The 21,451-nt window shown below is 39.6% G+C and overlaps 2 protein-coding genes across 3 annotated transcripts in view; both read left to right on the top strand.

The window, feature by feature from the left end:
- Window positions 1-9,978, top strand: part of arhgef17 (Rho guanine nucleotide exchange factor (GEF) 17) — a 66,056-nt gene extending 56,078 nt beyond the window's left edge. The window contains exons 12-25 of the mRNA XM_080888810.1: window positions 203-410; window positions 575-648; window positions 739-822; window positions 940-1,043; window positions 2,164-2,279; window positions 2,372-2,491; window positions 2,576-2,843; window positions 2,953-3,039; window positions 3,199-3,266; window positions 3,458-3,606; window positions 3,777-3,951; window positions 4,121-4,216; window positions 4,677-4,859; window positions 5,750-9,978. Coding sequence (XP_080744936.1) covers window positions 203-410; window positions 575-648; window positions 739-822; window positions 940-1,043; window positions 2,164-2,279; window positions 2,372-2,491; window positions 2,576-2,843; window positions 2,953-3,039; window positions 3,199-3,266; window positions 3,458-3,606; window positions 3,777-3,951; window positions 4,121-4,216; window positions 4,677-4,859; window positions 5,750-5,958 — 1,941 coding nt within the window. The 3' untranslated portion in view covers window positions 5,959-9,978. The remainder of the gene's footprint in view (window positions 1-202; window positions 411-574; window positions 649-738; window positions 823-939; window positions 1,044-2,163; window positions 2,280-2,371; window positions 2,492-2,575; window positions 2,844-2,952; window positions 3,040-3,198; window positions 3,267-3,457; window positions 3,607-3,776; window positions 3,952-4,120; window positions 4,217-4,676; window positions 4,860-5,749) is intronic.
- A 3,756-nt stretch (window positions 9,979-13,734) lies between these two features.
- Window positions 13,735-21,451, top strand: part of relt (RELT TNF receptor) — a 33,052-nt gene continuing 25,335 nt past the window's right edge. Inside the window, exon 1 of one of the 2 annotated variants that reach the window (XM_080888619.1) lies at window positions 13,735-13,984. The gene's annotated coding sequence lies outside the window, so the exon portion shown is untranslated. The remainder of the gene's footprint in view (window positions 13,985-21,451) is intronic. The other variant, XM_080888618.1, reaches the window with a different exon arrangement.

Genomic DNA, 21,451 nt, shown 5'->3' with positions numbered 1-21,451 from the left:
CTTGGACACATGGAAACTTCTTCTAGTCTCCTCTTTGAAATATTCAGTTATATACAGGTTGTTACAGACATAAAGAAAAAACTTTATTGAGCGTTTCATCTTTTCTCTCTTTCGTCCACTTTTGTGCGTTTGCGTTGTGTTTACAGCTGAGTGTGCGTGGCACTTTGAAACTCAATTCTACCCTTTTTTCCTTTTCTTTCAGCCCCTAGACGAGGTAATAAAGGATCTGATGGCCTCGGTGCACAGGGAGCTGTCGGATAAACAGTCGTTGGCCTTCAGTATGACCTTCCTGCCCACGAAGCTGGAGTTGACCACTGCTTCTGCAGAGACAAGCTTCATTTTTGAGTTTGCTACACCCGACGCTCGCTCCAGCTTCGAGCAGGCCTTTGAGGAGGCCAAGAAAAAATTAGGTAAGTCGAAAAAAGTTTTAGAGTGAGATACAGTATTATTTTCTCCACTAGTTCAGGAGCTAAAGCATGTGGGTGATTTCATGTCTTGCTTGACTTTCTTTAAAAAAAAATGCTCTTACTTCGATCTAAATATGGCTAATTCTTTTTGTGTCACGTGTGTTTAGCGATGAATAAGGACCAGTGGGACCCAGAGTTCCTGAAGGCCATTCCCATTATGAAGACCCGCAGTGGAATGCAGGTGAGAGCAGTGGGAAGCATTTTCTGTGAAGCTGCCCTTTTTTTTTATCCACAGAACAGAAGAACTCATTACTTTGCTGTTTGTCTCCAGTTTTCATGCGCCTCTCCCAGCCACAGCTGTCTAGACAGCGGATGTGAAGTGTGGGTGTGTAACAGTGACGGATACGTGGGACAGGTGAGAAGAGATTGGATGCGATTATGCCATGTTCTCCAATCAAAGAGGAAGAAACAAACACAACAAAAAACAACATAATTTGGATTTTGTAGACTGATGCTGATGTTTCCTTTGCAGGTTTGTCTGCTGAACATCAAAGATGAGCCCACAGTGGAGGCGTGTATCGCTGTCTGCTCAGCCAGGATTATCTGCATTGCTGCAGTACCAGGACTTAAGGGAAGGTCAGTACACACACACACACACGCACACACACACGCACGGATGTGACTGAGTGCACAGATAGACAGGTTGTGTCTGATTTAGAAAAGAATAAATCTGATGACGGTCTCTAATGAAAAGTTTTTTCCAATTTCACTGATTTGTTTTTCTACAAAAAAGAAAGTTATTTTTGTTTCTTTTTAACTATATAAACTGGGCTAAAAGTCAGCCATATAGTATTACCTTTTAATGATCATTAAAAAAGTTGATCCATCTACTGTTCACTGAAGCATCATCAGAAATAGTCTCAGGGGATGGGTGGCTGTCAAGAAACCATTCTTAAGAAAGGGAAACATGGAGGAAAGGCTGAGGTATTCTTCATGTAATTACACAAGACCTGGTCTGAAAATCAGTGGCAACAGGTCTTAAGACTTCAAATCAAGAGGGGAGACGTGCAACATTCAGTGTCTACAGCTATCTGTGAATTATGAACACAAAAGTACTGTCAGATTTGATCCACCATGCAGTACCACCTGGAAAGCTTCTCATTGGTAACAGGTTCATTTTTCTGCATGACAGTGATCCCAAACACATTGCCAATATAGTATAAGCATACCTGAATAGAAAGTACACACAATCCACACAGTCATGGATTGGCCTCCCCAGCACCTGGACCTTTGCATTATTGAGGCACAGAGACATAGAACAGAACAAAAAGGCAACCAACATCCAAAGAAGAACTTTGAATGTCCTTCAAGATGCCTGGAGAAATATTCCTGAAGACTACTCAAAGACATTACAAAAAACCTTACTTGAGAGAGTTCAGGCTGTGTTAAAGAATAAATGCAGTTTAAATATTATCAAATACTGACTTTCAAGCTTATTGTACAAACTCTGTTTTTGCTTGCTACGCTGTGTTTCCATCTATCCCTTCAAGTACCTTCTATTTCCCAGGACTTTTGCACAGTAGCCTATATACTGCTCCATTAAATCTGTTGAAGAATTTAAATACCAGTCAATATTAGACCCCACAAAATCTTTAATCTCAGTAAAAAACCCAAACAAACAAGATCAAGTGTGCATCTAACGACAGCTACTGTCTGTTCCTGACTTTATCTTAACTAATCGCTCTTGACTTCCCAGGGAGCGTGGATCAGAGCCTCCTCTTGCACCTACCTCTGTGGCAGCTGGTCACACCCAGCAGCAGCTCCTCATATCCATTTCTCAGTCAACTCCAGAATTAACAGAGCAACCCACAGGTGAGTTAGTGGCTTTCTAAATTATATCACTTCATGTTCTTCTTGCATAAGGTCTTTTATGAAATTTGTGAAAATGCATTGATTGTATCCAGGACCAGGGGCGGAGCTTGTTCCGTTTGACAGTGACGACACAGATGACGAAGACTCCCCCAGTCCCTCTTCAACCCTACAGAGTCAGGCCAGTCACTCCACCATATCGTCCAGCTATGGCAGTGAGTAAACACTTCGGTCACACACACTTTATTTACACCCTCACGGTCTCTACCATTCCTTCAAATCTCATCTTCACCCCAAAGATGACGAGGGTCCAGGCTCCAAGGACATGGCTACAGAGACCACCAGCAGTGAGGAGGAGCAGGAGTTCCCAGTGCCGAGCTCATATGGCTCTCAAGGGATGCTGGGGGTCGGTGGCGTAAGCCGCGTCCACGCAGAGAGTCCGATGGATGGCCGTGCCATGCGCCGATCGTCTCGCGGATCTTTTACCCGGGCGAGTCTGGAGGATCTGCTCAGTATAGACCCAGAGGCCTACCAGAGCTCAGTGTGGTTGGGAACGGAGGATGGATGGTGTGTGGAATTACTGGACCTGTGTACTCAAGCGATTTTAATAAGCTATCTTTGTTTGTTTGTTGGTGTACTGCTTTCACCTAATTTCCTATGTTGCTGCCTTTGTTAGCATCCACGTGTACCAGTCCTCAGACAACATCCGAAACCGTAAAAACAGCATGAAGATGCAGCACTCGGCTTCCATTCTCTGTATACTGTGAGTCTGCCTAGCTAACTTTAAAGTAATAGAGAATTATTCAAAAACAAATTTCAAAGGTCAGGAATGCTAGATCTTATTGGATACTATCTAAACCCTGCTTTTACTTTACCTCCTTTCATTTTTCCTTTTTACATCCTTCCTTTTTTCTTACTTCAGGTATTTGGACAACAAAGTGTTTGTGTCCTTAGCAAATGGAGAGGTGATTGTTTACCAGAGAGAAGCAGGTAAGGTCAACTGTGCACGTGATTGGAGTAAGCAATGGCTGAAAAAGAAAACGCTGTAGTGTTGCTTTTGGCATGCAGCACTTTTATTTGTCCCCGATCACAGCATCATTCCACTTCTGTCTTGCATCCTCACTTCACCATCCTGGCCTGGATCTTTAGTAAACTCTGTTACTGTTGATCTGGATTTGCAGGTAGTTTCTGGGACCCTCAGTCTTCTCAAACATTAGTTCTGGGTACACCTACAAGTCCTGTCACCAAAATGGTTCCCGTAGGAGGGAAGCTGTGGTGTGGCTCACAGAACAGAGTCCTTATCATCAACACATCTACACTAGTACAAGAGGTAGGTGGAAAGATTAGATGAGAGGGAAGCAGAGAAAGATCGGCTTTGTAGGTCAGAATCTGGAGGCTTTAGATTCACATCGGAATAAAAGGCCAGGCTGACGAGACTGACAAGCAGGAGCACTGGCGCGGAAGAAAGTTTACCCCCGTCTCTCTCTTTGTTCCTCCCAGCACTGGTTCCAGGTGGGCACTGACAGCAGTCGGTGCGTGACATGCATGGTGGCGTACAGTCAGGGTGTGTGGCTGGCGTTGCAGGGCAGTGCGCAGGTCAAACTATACCACGCTCAGACCTGGGAGAGCCTGACAGAGGTCGACGTGGCACCAGCTGTGCACAAGATGCTTGCAGGTATGCAGAAAGACTTTTTATGTGTTTTAGTTGTTTTGTAGTATTATAGTTCTTTTTATAACATTTTCCTTTTTCAAACTAGTGGAAAGAAAGTGTTTGTCATTTTTAAACTTTAACGGTGTCTGACCACTGTCTGTTATTAATCTGACTTTGTTTGGTCCCTGTTCAGGTGCAGATGCGATCATCAGACAGCACAAGGCCGCCTGTCTGAGAATCACAGCTCTGCTAGCATGTAAGGATCTGCTGTGGATTGGCACCAGCGCAGGTAAGAAAACATGTTTAAATGGATTAACCAGATTTTTAACTTGAATTTGCTATTAAATCAAGATTAGAGTGCGATTTGACATTGTTTTTTGTATGTGTAAATGGCCTGTATTTGTATAGCGCTTTACTTAGTCCCTATGGACCCCAAAGCGCTTTACACTACATTCAGTCATCCACCCATTCACACACTTGTGATGGCAAGCTACAGTGTAGCCACAGCTGCCCTGGGGCGCACTGACAGAGGCGAGGCACTGGCGCCACCGGGCCCTCTGTAGGCAATGGGTGAAGTATCTTGCCCAAGGCAAGGGCCCAACAGGCCCAAGGACACAATGACCGAGACTGTCGGTGACGGGGCTCAAACTGGCAATCTTCCGATTACAAGACGAACTGCCAACTCTTGAGCCACGATCGCCACCATGTGTGGCTCAAATAGCTCACTATGAGCTTCTGTTTTGTTCCAGGGGTGGTTCTTACGCTGGTGATCCCAGCAGTGAGCTCAGGAACTGTGGCCGGGACTCTGAAATTTCCCCTGGTGCCAATGGGCTCAGCCCACGGACACACGGGCCACGTCCGGTTCCTGACGTCAGTCGAACTACCAGAAGGGTTTGACATGAACTTCCCTCCTAATACAAGTGACCCCACAGGTTAGTGCTGCTTCCTTTTTTTGACATTTATTATCAAAAAAATTTCTAACTAGTACATATCACTGATGTAGTAAGGGTTATTCTCTAATTTATTTCTTTGTTAAATTAAAATATTATATTATTTGAATAATTACACCTTTCTTAGCCATACATTTCTTTTTAAATCAAATGTATATATATATTTAAAATTAATCAATCAAAAACCTAAACACTACAAAAGTGCTCATCCCCACAGTCAGGTAAAGTGGACAAGCACTGTGTTTTGTGTGCTTCAAATCCAATAAGGTGTATATATCACAATCAATTCCTCACAGTAGGTCCATTGTCTCTCTTCTTTTGTCAGAATTTGTCTGTTTTATCTCATAATTTCATAAGAAGCTTTTAGTTGAAGTTGCTGGTATGACATATTTTACTGTTAGGGAATTGTAAGAGGGGAAAAAAGAATTATTAAATGGCAAACTGTAATTTAATGAGTTAAAAATCACGTAGATGTGATTTAATGCCCCTGAGGTTTAATGCCATTTTGTAAAAACCATAAAAATTTCATGTCACTGGTTTTACCTTCTTTATGGATTTGTAACAGCAGACCGTTACTTACGGACCATTACTTACTTGATGACTATTGCATGCTTCTTTAGTTAAATGTATAAAAAAGATTTTTTTAAAAGCATTATGCTATCATTTTTGTGAGCACATGAAGTCAACAAGTTACGTGATAATTTAGTTTAAATGTCTTAAATAAGCTTAAATTTATCTTAAGAGATCAATTTTAAGACATCTTGCAGACCCAAAACTGAACATTTGTGTAGAATGACTTTTAGGTTCGTACATATCTTTTCTATTTTGCTCCAGAAATATTCCAACTTCATTCATTTATGTTCAACTTTTAGGCAATCAGTCCCAAAACAGCAGCACAGTTGATGGAAGTCTCCAGAGGCGCGACTCCGCACGCCGCCGAGCTTCTGCGCACATCCCTCCGAAAACCAACCATCTAGTCATTTCCGGTGGCGATGGTTACGAGGACTTCAGACTGACTAATAGCAGTGAAACAGTGGGACGGGATGACAGTACCAACCACCTTTTGCTTTGGAGGGTTTGAGACAATCGAACTGTTAGTTCTACCGACCTGACCCAGCCTCCCTCTGGCTGAAATCAGCGCACAAGCTCCTCGTCCTTTAACCCCATCACTCCTCACTTTTCGGTGTTGCTGTTGCGTTCTTCTGCTCGGTCCGCTGGTCTCTATGTGCGTAACGTGGCTGTCGACTCCCCGGACTTCCTAATGAGTACGATCACTTCAAATCCAGTTTTCTTGTGTTAATGTTTCTGATGATGTGCATGTCTGTGTGTGCTTTTTCGGTTTGTGGCATCGGCCGAGTATTATCGGCAAAAAAAAGGTGTTTAGACTGAAGGAGCCAGAAAGACACAGAGAAGGGGGACTTGAACTATCACAGATGGACATATGTTCAAAATGAGAATGACAAACAAGAAAAGTCGACTTGGATTCTGCAGAGTCTCTGCACACGAGGCTGAAAGCGGACATTTATGAAAAACTCTGGCATGAATCAGGTGAAGCATGAGCTTGTCCTTTGAAATTATGTTTTTTTGGAACGAAACACTTCATCTTAACTTGAGCTTCACATAAAACGCCTCCCAGTGATCTATAAATGATTATAAAAAAAATCAACAAAAGTGAAAGATATTAACACAGACTGTAGTTTGATGGATATTTGGAATAATGAATATGCCCTTGTTTTTTCAGCGAGATTTTAAGCATATCGAAGTTTTAAATGTCTGATCTTATAAGGAAGTGAAGGACAAACATCAATTCCACTGCCATCGATAATACATGTTACTGCTAACATCATCTTTCCTCCTGTTTAGGGAGAGTAAGCATCATTTATGTGCAATATGTGGCAGTAGAGGTATGTAACAAGACTGAACACATATACTCCCATACATTCATGCACGGCCTTCACTCAGTGAGTCAAGAGATTTGTGAAAAGCACGTGTGTTCTCTGTAGAAAATCACATCAACATTTATCTTTTTTTCTTCTTCACATATTGATTTTTTGTTTAAGATGACAGAAGTGTAGATGAAGCAGTGTCCCACTACTGGTAGAGGAAAAAAAAAAGTAGATTGAAGACATTCCTTCTTAACGCGACTATGCCAAAGCCTTTTGTGTGCTAATGTGTTGACACTAAGGGATCTGAAAAGATTTCTTTTGCCGTGAAATTTTCAGTGTTTGGAGCGTTCTGTCACGAGGAGAGATAGGTGATCTTTAAAGATGACGATAGGCTGTGGTAGCAGATGAAGATAGTTATGTACAGTATTTATGGTTTTGATTTTTAGCACCGCCTTTTACAGCACTTAATTTATAGAAGATGTAGCTTCCACTTTTCTTTTCAAGTTTAATAACGAGGAGGCTCGGTTAACAAAACTGATTACCAGGAGACAGATCTGCACACGAGGGGTGTAGGGATACAGTCCGGTCATGGTTCGGTACGATTCACAAGACTGGGTTCTTGCACTGTTTTGCATTATTTCCCTTTGCGCTGCATCTCAGAGCAGCTTTTAGGCAGACTGAAAACACAGCCACTCAACCTCGTAATGTATGGAAGTTTGTTTCCGCAGCCATCTTTAAGAAAATTTTTGAGTTAGCACGTCGAAATTTTGATTTATTATCCTGAAATTTCGAGTTGCGTGGCTTGAAATTTCGACTTACTCAGAAAAAACTTGAAATTTCGAGATGTATTACCTAATAATAACTAAATACCTCAAAATTTCGACGTAGCTCTGTCAATGTCACAAACAAGCTTCCATACGATTGAGTGCCAACTTCTAGAATATGCCTACATTCTTTTCCAGCTCCACTGTGTGTATTGTGGCACTTTCTTTACAGGACATGTAGCGCTAAAATGTATGGATACACCTCAAACACACCACATCACACAGACAGGTAGCAGTAGCTGCCGGAGAACCAGATGCTTGTAATAAGGATGATAAGGACAAATGCTGAGCAACTGCACGTGCCTTCAGAGAGATAAAGGTTAAGCCATTTCACTTACACATGCACAGTGACGGTGAAAAGTCAGCTCTGCCTCATCTTATAGCAGTGGAAGAAAATCATGACTACAGCTTGCACGCACACACACGCTCGCCAGCCAGGCTTTGGGGTTAATCTGAGATTGTCTTTGATCCCTCCAAGCCTAGCAAATACTGCATTGCACCTTACCAGCCATCTGGGCACTTCTCCTCAGCTTTTCCCACATCCATACATGAGGATCCACTGTGAGAGATAGGCTAACAGCTATGAGGATTAGCTGGCCTTTGTGATAGCTGCTAACTAGAAAGCGAGCCTCTGTTAAAGTGTAAAAAAGTGCTACTTAAGTGCTCTGTTATCCAGTTGGAAAGCATTTTCAAAAAAGAGCTTTTTTTCTGGTTCCTCTGTTGAAGAAAAGTTCACGTAGCCTGTTAGCAAAAATTAAACGACTAGCTAAACATTTTGGGATGCATACTTATTCGGTTTCTTGTCGAGAATTAGCTAAAAAAGATTTATATAAATCTTGTGTGTTTATGAGAACAAAAATTAAGAAAAAGCTATCTTAAAAAAAACATCTACCAGTGTTTTTGAGGAAAGCTAATACCAAACAAAGTGTGTTGGAATTTATGTCGGTTTATAAAAAATGGAAAAAATAAAGCAGCGAGCTTAGCGGTTAACTAGCTAACTTTTTCTTGTTTTTTTCAGCTCATAGCGACTTCACTGTTTCCCATGATTATGGTTTTAACTTTTTACCATATAATGTGATCCTGGTGTCATGGTTTATGGTACACTTAAGTAACTCTCACAAGAAAAATAGAAGGTAACGGTTTAAAATTTTCAGTTTCCGCTAACTTTGAGGTAGCAGACATTTATTATTATTTTTTTAATGTTCAACAGAACTGATTAATGTCAGTGTGTCTGTGTGAAGAACTGCCCGAGAGAAAATTTTGTGTATTTTTGCTGGCTTGAGAGCGTCAAAAATCCCTGCAGAAAAGGAGTTAGTAGCCATATTGGTCAACAGTGAAAAAACATCTGTGCGCTGTCTGTGCTATATTTTCATGGTGTGGGGTCTAACGTAATTACTTATTTTCCTAAGCTTTAAAGTACGGAAGCCTGTTTCTGCCACTGAGAAAAACAAAAACAGACAAACAAACAGTTACTCAAAAGTTTAAATTTCGAGATATGGAGTCTGTAAGTCAAAATTTTGAGATGCGTAATTTCGAAGGTTTGAGATAACCTGAACTTTGATATAATAGCTTAAAATTTTAAATGAGATCTACCTGGCTTTTAGTTTTGTGTGACAGAAACAAGCCTCTGAAGAAAAGAGTTTGGTCATGGTCAGCAAGTTTGAATACAGCTTTTTCATAAACTTAGGTTTTCTTCCGCCTTAACAGTATACTTTTACACTGCCTCAGTAGTCACACATGTATAAATGATTGAATAATCACATTTTCAGCAGGAACATTTTAACCCAGTGAAAATGAAACTGAACTCCTTCACACACAACCTTTCTTAACGTCTTAAATATGAAGTAAAAATAATCAAAATCCCGCCATCACTGTAACTATCAGCAACATGTATGTAAACCTCCTCATGCCCATTTGTGAACCGAGTCTTTATTGTTGTAAATATTGGTACATACTGCCTTTTTTCTGTAAATAGTGCACCCATGGTCCTCAAGTGTTGATATGAATCTAATGGCATATTTTTATATATTTGTGTAAGGTTTGTTTTTCCTGTTTGTATTTTTCTCCCCTTCCCCTCTGGCATGCGCTGTCAGTCATGTTTAAGTTATAACTGTCATAGATCTTACAAAAAAAGAAGGCAAGACGACCTCTGACAGATATTCATGTTTTCACTCCAGAACATGCTGATGTTTGCCTTGTTACAGATGTGACCAGGAAGGTAAAAATAAAAGTTAATAAATAAGAAGCTGCAGTTTTGCACTGCCGCCTGGTCGTAACTCTGTTGGACATGTTGCAGCTGTGGTGATGAATCAGAGTTGCTTCCTGTACGTAGCTGTCCTTGTTTTGTCACTGTGGTTTCCTCTTTGTAATTAAATCAGTTCACTGGCTCCAGTTTGTGCTCGTTTTCAGAAAGTTTGCACTTTACAACAAAGTATGTGTAGTCATGTGTGCACATTGCTCAAGAGTTGTGCGGTGCATTAGACATCATACAAGAGCTGGTTGGAAGGAAAAGTGTGTATTTCCCGACTGGTTTCTGGATGCTGCTGGCAAGTGGTGGATGAAATGAAATCAGCTGCAAAGAAGGTGCTTCACTAAATTTTCCTAGCGATTGCTTTGGTTGCTAGCGAATTGACACAGATGCCTGTAGTTTTTCACATTTCTCTGCAAATACTAATTGCCTATTTAATAAGTACAACTTTTCAAATGATGCAACTTTTTACTTGCAAGGCAAATCTTTTTGCAGACAAGTCTGTCAGTTCCAGTTAAATTACTGCAGGAATATGCTAGTGACCAAAGCAACCACAGGGTGGTTTTTGCCAACTGACTGGGGAATACACATTTTTTTGCCTAGCGACAGGTAGTTGTCAGGGTTGATTGGTCTGTAAGCCTCTGTGACTGGGACTTGATCAATTTTTGTCCCAGCAGCTGCCATCAACCTCCACCAACAACCCGCAAGTAGTTGGGGATACTCATTTTGCCCTCAGGATCCGTGGCTGTTAGATGGTTGCAGACCAGTCTACGCCTTCGTGACTTGAGATTTATTCACTTTATCCTACACTGTCACCATGATTATCACACCCCGAAAATGTTGGACAAATTAAGTGCTCAGATGTTTAGAGCCTCATTATGAGGCTCTGTCCATCCGTACACGGGTATTTCGGTAGCTTCATTTTAATGTAGTTTGCCGTTTTGTCAACACTTAAATGTTTAAGTAAATGAAAATGTATATTTAAAAAGAAAAATACCTTTGTTTGCGCTGTTATTGTTTCGCGGTTTCTCATTTTCCAAATCGCCACCTATTTTTTCAGCATGCTCTTGATAAGCACTGAATTTAGTATTTTTACGTGGACTGAGGTGTTTTTCAATAAGGTAGTTTTTGACTAACATGGTGATGTGATTCTTGGATGTTTATCCAAATTGCACTTTTTGAAGTTTTCTCCTATGTTTGATAGGAAAGTAGATAAAACGAGCAGAATACCAGTGTTTGTTTCTTTTGCTCACAGACATTAAATTAGTGGAGTTTTTCTATTGAAACTATGATATAGTGCAAATTGGTGAAAAAAATTATTCTGGCCAATATTCTTCAACAGTACAGAACACAAGTTACTATGTTCAGTACTGTACAGTTGCTACCAAAACACTCACTATGTCCGATTATATTAATTGAAAAACAGGCTAATTTCCTTAATTTTCATAGACTGCCCATAGCACGATGTTAAAAAGTAAGTCAAAAAGTTCATATACACAACAAAATAATTGTACATACGTACACGTTAATAAGATGACAAATTCGAATATCCCTTTGTTTCTTCTTTGTTTCTCACATTCATGAATGATACTGAGCTTACCCTCACTGCCTCATGACGACAAACAAAGTAACCCCTGTGATTTTCAGCAGGCTATTGCTACTCAACTGCCTTTTAACCCACTGACCTACAATGATGTGTATTGTGATATGATAGTCCTGCAGTATAATTGAATGCGGGACATTTAGAGCACACACACAAATCCACTTGTCCCTCCCTACTTAATGACGACTTGCACACGTTGCAGCGTCTCCACAGAGTATTCAAATGTACTAAACAGTGAGGATCTGTATGATGACTGAAGGAGTCAGCACAGAGATTTGTCTGTGCTTCCCCAGCATCACTGAGAAATATTGTGAGTCATTGCCTGACACCAACTCAATAGTCCAAGCAGTCAGACGATGGAAATCTACTTCATCGCTAATATCAGATGAAACAATACTGTATTACAGTATTTGAAAAAAGCAAGAAGCGTGTATGTGTACACCCAAGAGTGCCTGGAATTATAGATATTGTGATCAGTGTTAATCACTTCACCTAGAAGTGTTTTTAATGTTGTGGCTGATTGGTGTAGAGAAACTCTTGAACAAAATAAATAAACATTACCTTTATTAGGATTTTCCTTTATTTCTGTCATATACAGTTGTGATCAGACGTTTACACCCACTGGGCATCAATTTGTGGTAATTTTGGGCTTTTAATGATTCCTTGAATTTATTTTTGGATTTTCTCTAAGTAGCACAGAGTCAAAATTATATTATATATATTATATATACAAAACACCCCCACTAATATTTGGTTAAATGTCCTTTACTAAGTTGTATCTCGACCAGACACTTTTAGTAGCCATCAACAAGTTTCTGGCATAATGCTGGTTGGATATTTCACCACTCTTCTTGGCAGAATTCTTTAAATTGTTTCAATACCTGGCAAAGACACGGCTTTTATGTGTGGTCAAACTTTCAATAGGGTTGAGGTCAATGAGGTCACTCCAAAAGCTTAATCTTAGCCTGCTTTAACCACTCCAAAACCAGTTTTGATGTGTGTTTCGGGTCAATGTCCTGTTGGAACACCCAACTGTGTCCAACTTTCAAATGAGAAGTTGAAGAATTTGGAGTTAGTACTCCTTTTGGAGCAGTAGCTTCTTTCTTGGTTGACACCCTCTCCGTCCATGGTGAGGTAAAACAGGGTTCTCTGTGGAAAGAGATGTTGGTGTCAGGTTCCTGGGTTGTTTCCTGAAAGTCCTAACCAACTTCCTCTCATCTGACAGTGACAGTTTGGGTCTTCTTCCAGATTCTGGCAAAGAGGCAACACATCCGAATACGATTATTCGGAATAGTAATCTTGGAATCTGCAGGTGTTTAGAAATGGCTCCAAGAGACCTTCTGAACTTGTAAATCTACAATTCTGCTTCTTAGATCTTCAGAGTTTCTTGGACTGTCCCATTATTCTGAGAGTTTGTCAGGCCAATAACTGCTGTCAAACAAATTACTTTCATGACAGAAAAGAGAAACTACCAGCTGAAGTCAATCATGATCACTAACAAGAAGTTAGGCCTTGTCCTTGTCATGTTAAAACACATTATACACTTATGTATGCTGAGGGCCTGCACTGCACTGAAGCCCTCACTTCATAAAACTAGAAAGATATATGCACATCCACATCAAGGGGTGGGTGGAGGGGCCAGTTGCTGGGAAGAAAACATGCAGACAGTAAAAAAAGAAACAAAAACACTTGGTCACTGCTGGGCTCCAGTTTTATGTATTTAATGCACCACAAAAATGAAGGTTTCAAGCATATTTGCTTTTCATAAGACACTTTTACACTTAGTGGCTCTGCTACTATTTTGAACCGTGAATCATTCAAAACGACTCCAGGAGAATCCAAGAAAATCTGAAAATGAGCATAATAGGTCCCTTTTAATATTACTTAGCCTGAATTTATTTATAGAACCAGAGGATTACAATAATAATGTGGTATTAAAATATTTTCCTGGGCTAGCTCTGTTGTCTAGGAAATGAAACCTTGTTGGCTTTACGGTGTAATATGGACTAGATTTAAAGTATTTTTAAAAAAGTCTTGGCAAAAATGTCACAAGAAAAACTTCTAAAATGAGTTAAATATAAAACAATGAAACATTAAGCTTATTCTTTTCATTGTCTGACTATATTAAATTTAGTTTTTAATATGGAACGTTTTTTATTCATCTGTAGTTTAGTGTTTATTTAGCTTTAAACACTCTGGGCCTCCATATTGCGAACTGAATCTGCCAGGCTGTGCGCCACAGTTGGCTGTTGCCTATACTACCGGCAACAGAGGGGGTTTACATGCACACACACACACACTGACGGGGGTTTCAGCTTGCAGCAGTGACGCACTGTGAGCTCAGAGTTAGCCAGCTCCGTGTTTATGTGCCACACACACACGCACAGAGGAGCCGGGGAGAGAGAGAGAGAGGGGGAACCTCAACACCGGCTTTGTGGTTTTTATCCATTGCCAAGCTTTTTAATTACACCTGCTAATCTAGTCGCCTGTAATCGATCATGCTCGTCTCTGAACACTGATTTTCACTCCGTTTATTCACCAAACCGGTAAGTCAAACAACTTTTTTTCCTCTTTAAAACAAGAGGGGATAACCTGCATGGCTGCTGAAGCCGGTAGTTAAGTTGTGGCAGAATCGTTTGGAGCTTCACTCGCCACTAAGCCGGTGTTGCAGACCAGACCGCTTTTACGCACGGCGGTAACGTTTTCGTGTGACTTAACCGGCACACGGCACATACTGGAAGGTTAGAGCCATGCGTTTGGGCGAAAACTTCAGTGCTGTTTGGCTATGAAGGTTTAAAGAAGTACGTTTTCGGTTTGTTTGTTTTTTGATAAAACGGTGCTCTTATATGCGTGTGTGTCTGCACAGACTGCGTTTGTATTCATTTTATTTAACATACACATGGACTTCCATAGCGTGTAGCATCTGTAGTTCGTTCATTTAACTTGGCTACTGACTTAAAATTTAGCCTAGCCGCCTTTATCGATCACTAAATAGTTTGAATATTCATATGAACAGTAAAGCAGTCACTAATACTTAATTAAACTAAATGGAATGAATAGACGGTTGTGTTACCGCATGTGTAGCGCTTTGTAACGGCAGGATGAGCGCATGCTTCACGTACTGTAATGGGTGCGTGATGACCTCACTGATGGTGTGATCCACCTACTCGCTTTTTAACGAAGTTCTTGCTCTGATTTATTCGCATATGTTTTTCCTATTAGGTTTAAAGTCTTATAGCAGCCAATTAAGTCAATTAAATCTCGCACAAAATATTCTGCCGAGAAGCACTGGTGTCAAGCCAGCCTCCAATTCGAGACTTGCAGTCAAGCCAGCCTCCAGTTTGTTTTACGTTCCCTGTGTATTCAAAGTATTACGGGAATGGATGTGGAAACCGGATTTCAAAATAAAAGCCAACTTCGAGTGAATTAACAGATATGTTAAGAACATAATAACATATAATTTAGGCTTTTTTTTTTTTTTTTTTTTTACAAACTCTAATGTTAGATCTATATGACACAGCCTTGTACCCTAATTGTGCCCTGTCACTATCAAGGCCATCTTATTTTGGATTTCAAAGTAAAAGCCCTGTGAATCTTCATTTTTGAACTACTCTTTCAATGACTTAATAATGCTCTTAAAAGCAAAAGTCGTATTTCCAAATACTATTTGAACTTTATATCAACACTTTCCAACCACAGTCTTTTTACAGTGATACCATATCAATATCAAGTCAGTCTGATTTTGCCTTTCATAGTAATGGCCCTTTGAAATTGTCCATAATTGACTTAATCTTCTAACGATTCAAAATGCTCTAAAATGAAAAATTATTGTTTCCACAGGGTAATTCCACCTTAGATCAACAGTATACAGCCCCACAGTGATACCATATCAATATCAAGTCATTCTGATTATGCCTTCCAAAATAAAAGCCTTTTTAAATTGTCCATAATTGACCTAACTTTCAGTGATTTCAAAATGTTTTAAAATGGAAATTTCCTGTTTCCACAGGGTAATTCCACTCCAGATCAACAGTATACAACCTCACGATGTTACCATATCAATATCAAGTCATTCTGATTATGCCTTCCAAAATAAATGCCCTTTCAAATTGAGCATATACGGCCTACTTTTTTGACGATTTCAAAATGTTCTTAAACAGAATTTTGCTGTTTCCACAGGATAATTTCACTTTAGTTCAACATTATACAACCTCACGATGTTACCATATCAATATCAAGTCATTCTGATTTTGCTTTCAAAAATAAAAGCATTTTCCAAATGCCCATATCTGACTTGATCCTGGAACAATTTCAAAATGCTCTAAAATGGAAAATTCCTGTTTCCACAGGGTAATTCCACCTTAGATCAACAGTATACAGCCCCACAGTGATACCATATCAATATCAAGTCATTCTGATTATGCCTTCCAAAATAAAAGCCTTTTTAAATTGTCCATAATTGACCTAACTTTCAGTGATTTCAAAATGCTCTAAAATGGAAATTTCCTGTTTCCACAGGGTAATTCCACTTTAGATCAACAGTATACAGCCCCACAGTGATACCATATCAATATCAAGTCATTCTGATTATGCCTTCCAAAATAAATGCCCTTTCAAATTGAGCATATACGGCCTACTTTTTTGACGATTTCAAAATGTTCTTAAACAGAATTTTGCTGTTTCCACAGGATAATTTCACTTTAGTTCAACATTATACAACCTCACGATGTTACCATATCAATATCAAGTCATTCTGATTTTGCTTTCAAAAATAAAAGCATTTTCCAAATGCCCATATCTGACTTGATCCTGGAACAATTTCAAAATGCTCTAAAATGGAAAATTCCTGTTTCCACAGGGTAATTCCACCTTAGATCAACAGTATACAGCCCCACAGTGATACCATATCAATATCAAGTCATTCTGATTATGCCTTCCAAAATAAATGCCCTTTCAAATTGAGCATATATACGACCTACTTTTTTAACGATTTCAAAATGTTCTTAAAAAGAATTTTGCTGTTTCCACAGGATAATTCCACTTTAGATCAACAGTATCCAACCCGACAGTAAAACCATGTAAATTTCATGTTGGTCTGATTTCGCCTTTCAAATTAAAAGATGTCATTCTAAATAAAGAAATTACAAAACAGCTTGCAAACCAACCATGACATCTTTCCACAGACTTAAAATATAAACGTACTATCAATTACAACCTAGTGGCAATTTCAGCTTCCTTTTACATCATCTTTATGATTCAATTCTGTCATAATCAATTGAGTCTGATTTTGCTTTTCAAAATGAAAACCCAATATGTGTTGAAACAGCAATTTTCATTTTTAAAACATTCTGAAATAATTGAAAGAGTATATCACATATGGACAAATTCGACGGGCCATTAATTTGAAAGGCGAAATCAGACCAACATGAAATTTACATGGTTTTACTGTCGGGTTGGATACTGTTGATCTAAAGTGGAATTATCCTGTGGAAACAGCATCTTTCAATTTAAGAGCATTTTGAAATCGTTAAACGAGTAGGTCGTCTACGGGCAATTTGAAAATACTTTTATTTTGGAAGGCAAAATCAGAGTGACTTGATCTTAACATCGTATCTCTGTGGGGTTGTATACTGTTGATTTAAAGTGAAATTATTCTGTGGAAACAGAAAATTTCCTTTTTAGAGCATTCCGAAATCACTGAAAGTTAGGTAAGTTATTGGCATTTTCAACAGGCCATTATTTTGGAAGGCAAAATCAGAATGACTTGAAATTGAAGTAGTACCATGGTGTGGATGTACACTTTTGATCTAACATGGATTCATCCTGTGGAAAGAGCAAGTTTCATTTTTAGAGCGTTCTGAATTCTTTAAAAGAGTAGGTCGTATATCGGCAATTTGAAAAGTCTTTTATTTTGGAAGGCAACATCAGACTGATTTGATATTGATATGGTATCACTGTGGGGTTGGATACTATTGATCTAAAGTGGAATTATGCTGTGGAAACAGCAATTTTCCATCTTAGAGCATTTTGAATTCGCTCCAAGAGTAAGTCATATATGGGCAAATTGAAAAAGCTTTTATTTTGAAAAGCAAAATCAGACTGACTTGAAATTGACATGGTAACATCGTGAGGTTGTATACTGTTGATCTAAAGTGGAATTACCCTGTGGAAACTGAAATCTTCCTTTTTAGAGCATTTTGAAATCACTGAAAGTTAGGTCAATTATGGACAATTTGAAAAGGCTTTTATTTTTGAGAGCAAAATCAGAATGACTTGATATTGATATGGTATCACTGTGGGGCTGTATACTGTTGATCTAAAGTGGAATTACCCTGTGGAAACAGGAATGTGCCATTTTAGAGCATTTTGAAATTGTTCCAGGAGCAACTCAGATATGGGCAGTTTGAAAATGCTTTTATTTTTTAAAGCAATATCAGAATGTCTTGATATTGATATGGTAACATCGTGAGGTTGTATACTGTTGATCTGGAGTGGAATTACCCTGTGGAAACAGGAAATTTCCATTTTAAAACATTTTGAAATCACTGAAAGTTAGGTCAATTATGGACAATTTAAAAAGGCTTTTATTTTGGAAGGCATAATCAGAATGACTTGATATTGATATGGTATCACTGTGGGGCTGTATACTGTTGATCTAAGGTGGAATTACCCTGTGGAAACAATAATTTTTCATTTTAGAGCATTTTGAATCGTTAGAAGATTAAGTCAATTATGGACAATTTCAAAGGGCCATTACTATGAAAGGCAAAATCAGACTGACTTGATATTGATATGGTATCACTGTGAAAAAGACTGTGGTTGGAAAGTGTTGATATAAAGTTCAAATAGTATTTGGAAATACGACTTTTGCTTTTAAGAGCATTATTAAGTCATTGAAAGAGTAGTTCAAAAATGAAGATTCACAGGGCTTTTACTTTGAAATCCAAAATAAGATGGCCTTGATAGTGACAGGGCACAATTAGGGTACAAGGCTGTGTCATATAGATCTAACATTAGAGTTTGTAAAAAAAAAAAAAAAGCCTAAATTATATGTTATTATGTTCTTAACATATCTGTTAATTCACTCGAAGTTGGCTTTTATTTTGAAATACGGTTTCCACATCCATTCCCGTAATACTTTGAATACACAGGGAACGTAAAACAAACTGGAGGCTGGCTTGACTGCAAGTCTCGAATTGGAGGCTGGCTTGACACCAGTCGAGAAGCGGAGAAGCTGCAAACACGTCAAGTTGGTTCAATTACCGCGTTCAGACAGTTTCACTTTTGCAGCGTGTGCTCCAGTAACTGCTCATTTCAAACCGTGCCTTAGCGCCATCACATACAACACCATACTTGAGTGGTTTTGGCAGGATATACTGCTGCGTAAGGAGCACACCGCAATAAGAGCCAGCTCCCCTGATTACACACTCACAAATGCGCAAGCCCCGAGATGAGACTGTCATCTTTGGCAGAGGGCTTCCTTTGTCTGAATCCCAAATTCCAGCACGCTTGTATCAATAACAGGGTTTGAACTTTACTCACTCACATGCGCTTTTCACCAGAAGAGGGCCACGTTCGGCTTCCCCAGTCCCGGTGTTTTTACAGCGCAGTCGTTTTAGGGAGTTTTTTCTTAACTGAATGTGTGCAAAATTTATTCATCTGCCGTGATGTTTCGGGAAGACAGACTTCCTGCTTCCTGTCATGTACTTTCACAGCTCATTGTGAAAGACCATGCAGCAGAGTGGGGTGATGAAATCCCTCCAGTGGTTTACTGGTTTGGGTTAAACAGCCTTTTAATGAGTGCGGTGGTATTAAATATTTAAGTATATTTCCCATACAGTGGCTCAGCCACTAATAAAATATGTATGAAGATAAAATGAAGCTGATTGGAAGAAGAAAGTAGAGGGTTTAAAAATGGAAGTAAATCCTTCTGCCTGAACTCGTCTGAACTGCGTAACCAACTGTTGGACCATGTTTCAGTGGATGCTGCTTTTTGGGAGACTGCAGTGTATGTGGATCATTAGGTGTATTTTTTTTGAGTGAGAGTTCAGGGAGTGATGTAAAGTGTTAAAAGTCTTTTTTTTTTAACATTTGAGAATTTACATTAAAAAATATAATTTTCTCTTTGTAGCTTGTCTGGCAGCTTTTGGAGTCAGAATTGTGACTGCAAAGAGGAGCATCTACAGGCTGTTTCTTGTTTATTTATTCATTTTATTATGATTATTTGTGCCATTACACCTTAGTGATGTGCAGTTTGTTTTTTTCTGTCGGTTTTGACAGCTAAGGCATTCCTCAAAAGCGTTTACACAGGCTTAAACTTTTGGGTATTACCCTGGTTTAAACAAACATGCATGTCTCTCACATATGTTCCTTCTTTGGCTTGATTATTGTAAGTTTAGGCAATCTGATGCATTGCAACTTTTTACCATGTTTTGTGCTCAGCTGGTGTTCCAGTTAAATGCATGCTCTCCTTAATTAGGAGTTGGTGCAGTTATCATGAACTAAGTGTAACTCCCATTTTACCTCTCCACCCACCCAGCATTTACTGTGTGCTGTACTCATGAGAATGAGAAAGAGGCGAATGGAAAAGGCGAGATTGATTGAAAACAGGCAGATAAAAGTATATGTTCACTGCAGCCTGGAGCAGATAAGAAGCCTGAGATTTTCTTGTATTGCAGTGATGTACTGCTTCACCTCTGAGCGTGTGTGAGTGCATGTGGGAGTCAAAGCCTAAGCTTCAATTAACCTGTCAATCGCATCATCTGTCTGTCCATCTGTCCAACCAGAGTGGTTGGGAGTGCCGCCCGGCCCTCTTCCGCCCTCGTGCCACAGCTGCCTGCATGCCTCCCCAATGTCAGCCAGGAAACTCACTGCCAATGAAATTCCCACTGCACAAACCGCAGATCCCAATCCAAGCCGGTTCAGCATACACACACACACACACACACACACACACACACACACACACACACACACACACACACACTAGTGGAGGATTGCATAATTACAGACAGAAAGACCTGGAAAGATGCTGGCATGAGCAAAAGTGCTCGCCTCCTCACACATATACGCCCTTCATTTGTTTTAGATTAAGACAGCAAACTGCAAGTCACGCTGCACAGAGTTTCCATCTGTCAGGCTCATTCATTTGACAGTCTGGTTGTGGAAGAGTGTCACTTCCCGGATGTCTCGTTTCTTTGTTATCTCAAGTTTACAAAAGTCTGCTGTGGTTTCAGCTGCATTCTCGCCCTGCGTACCCCAATGACCTCTCCCCTCTCTGTCTTCTGTATCCCCTGTCGCTGCCTACTGTATGCTGTTTAATGACACAGTTTTAAAAATAAGCTCTGAGAAAACAGGAAGAAAGGGACTGCAGCTTTTTTTTGCTGCTCCACAGACGCTGCGAGAGGCAAGATAAATCTAAAAGCAACCACAATCTGCTAGCTGAACTCGCCAGTAACCAGTCGCTGGCTTTGTGCTGCCAGAGCAAATCAACATGTCCGGGTCGATGTCTTTGTGACGAGACACGAGCTAGTGGCTGTGTGAGTGTTGTTCGCGTGTGTCTTATGTGAGAAGTGCTACAAGCATGCCCAATTTAAATACAACCGCTGAGTAATGATAAAGTAGTATTCAAAGCAGGAATTTTATGGTCTGCTGCAGCACTTTTACAGAGGTATTAATACAGCTCGGTACACAGGATATTGTGAAATTATGCTATAATTCAGATCTGCTGCAACATAGAAATTTATAAGACACTGTTTTTAAATATGTGCACAAATATGTGCGAGTTATTCATGCCATTGTAAGAGAAGGGCTGGTGAAAATTCACTGCTCTTACTCTGTCTCAGAGTCTCTGCACTGCAGTAGACCTACATCAAACTCAGAGCCAGAATAATTCTGCCAGAACTGCTTTTTGTGAACTGAATAAATTCTGACATCGCTATAACGATGAGTATATTTTTATTAGCATGCATTAATAATACAAGATGATGATGAGATCATTGTTAATTAGCTTT

This window comes from Rhamphochromis sp. 'chilingali', assembly GCF_963969265.1.
Source record: "Rhamphochromis sp. 'chilingali' genome assembly, chromosome: 8".
In the NCBI taxonomy this organism is placed as follows: Eukaryota; Metazoa; Chordata; class Actinopteri; order Cichliformes; family Cichlidae; genus Rhamphochromis; species Rhamphochromis sp. 'chilingali'.
This window is presented reverse-complemented; position numbering and strand designations above follow the sequence as displayed.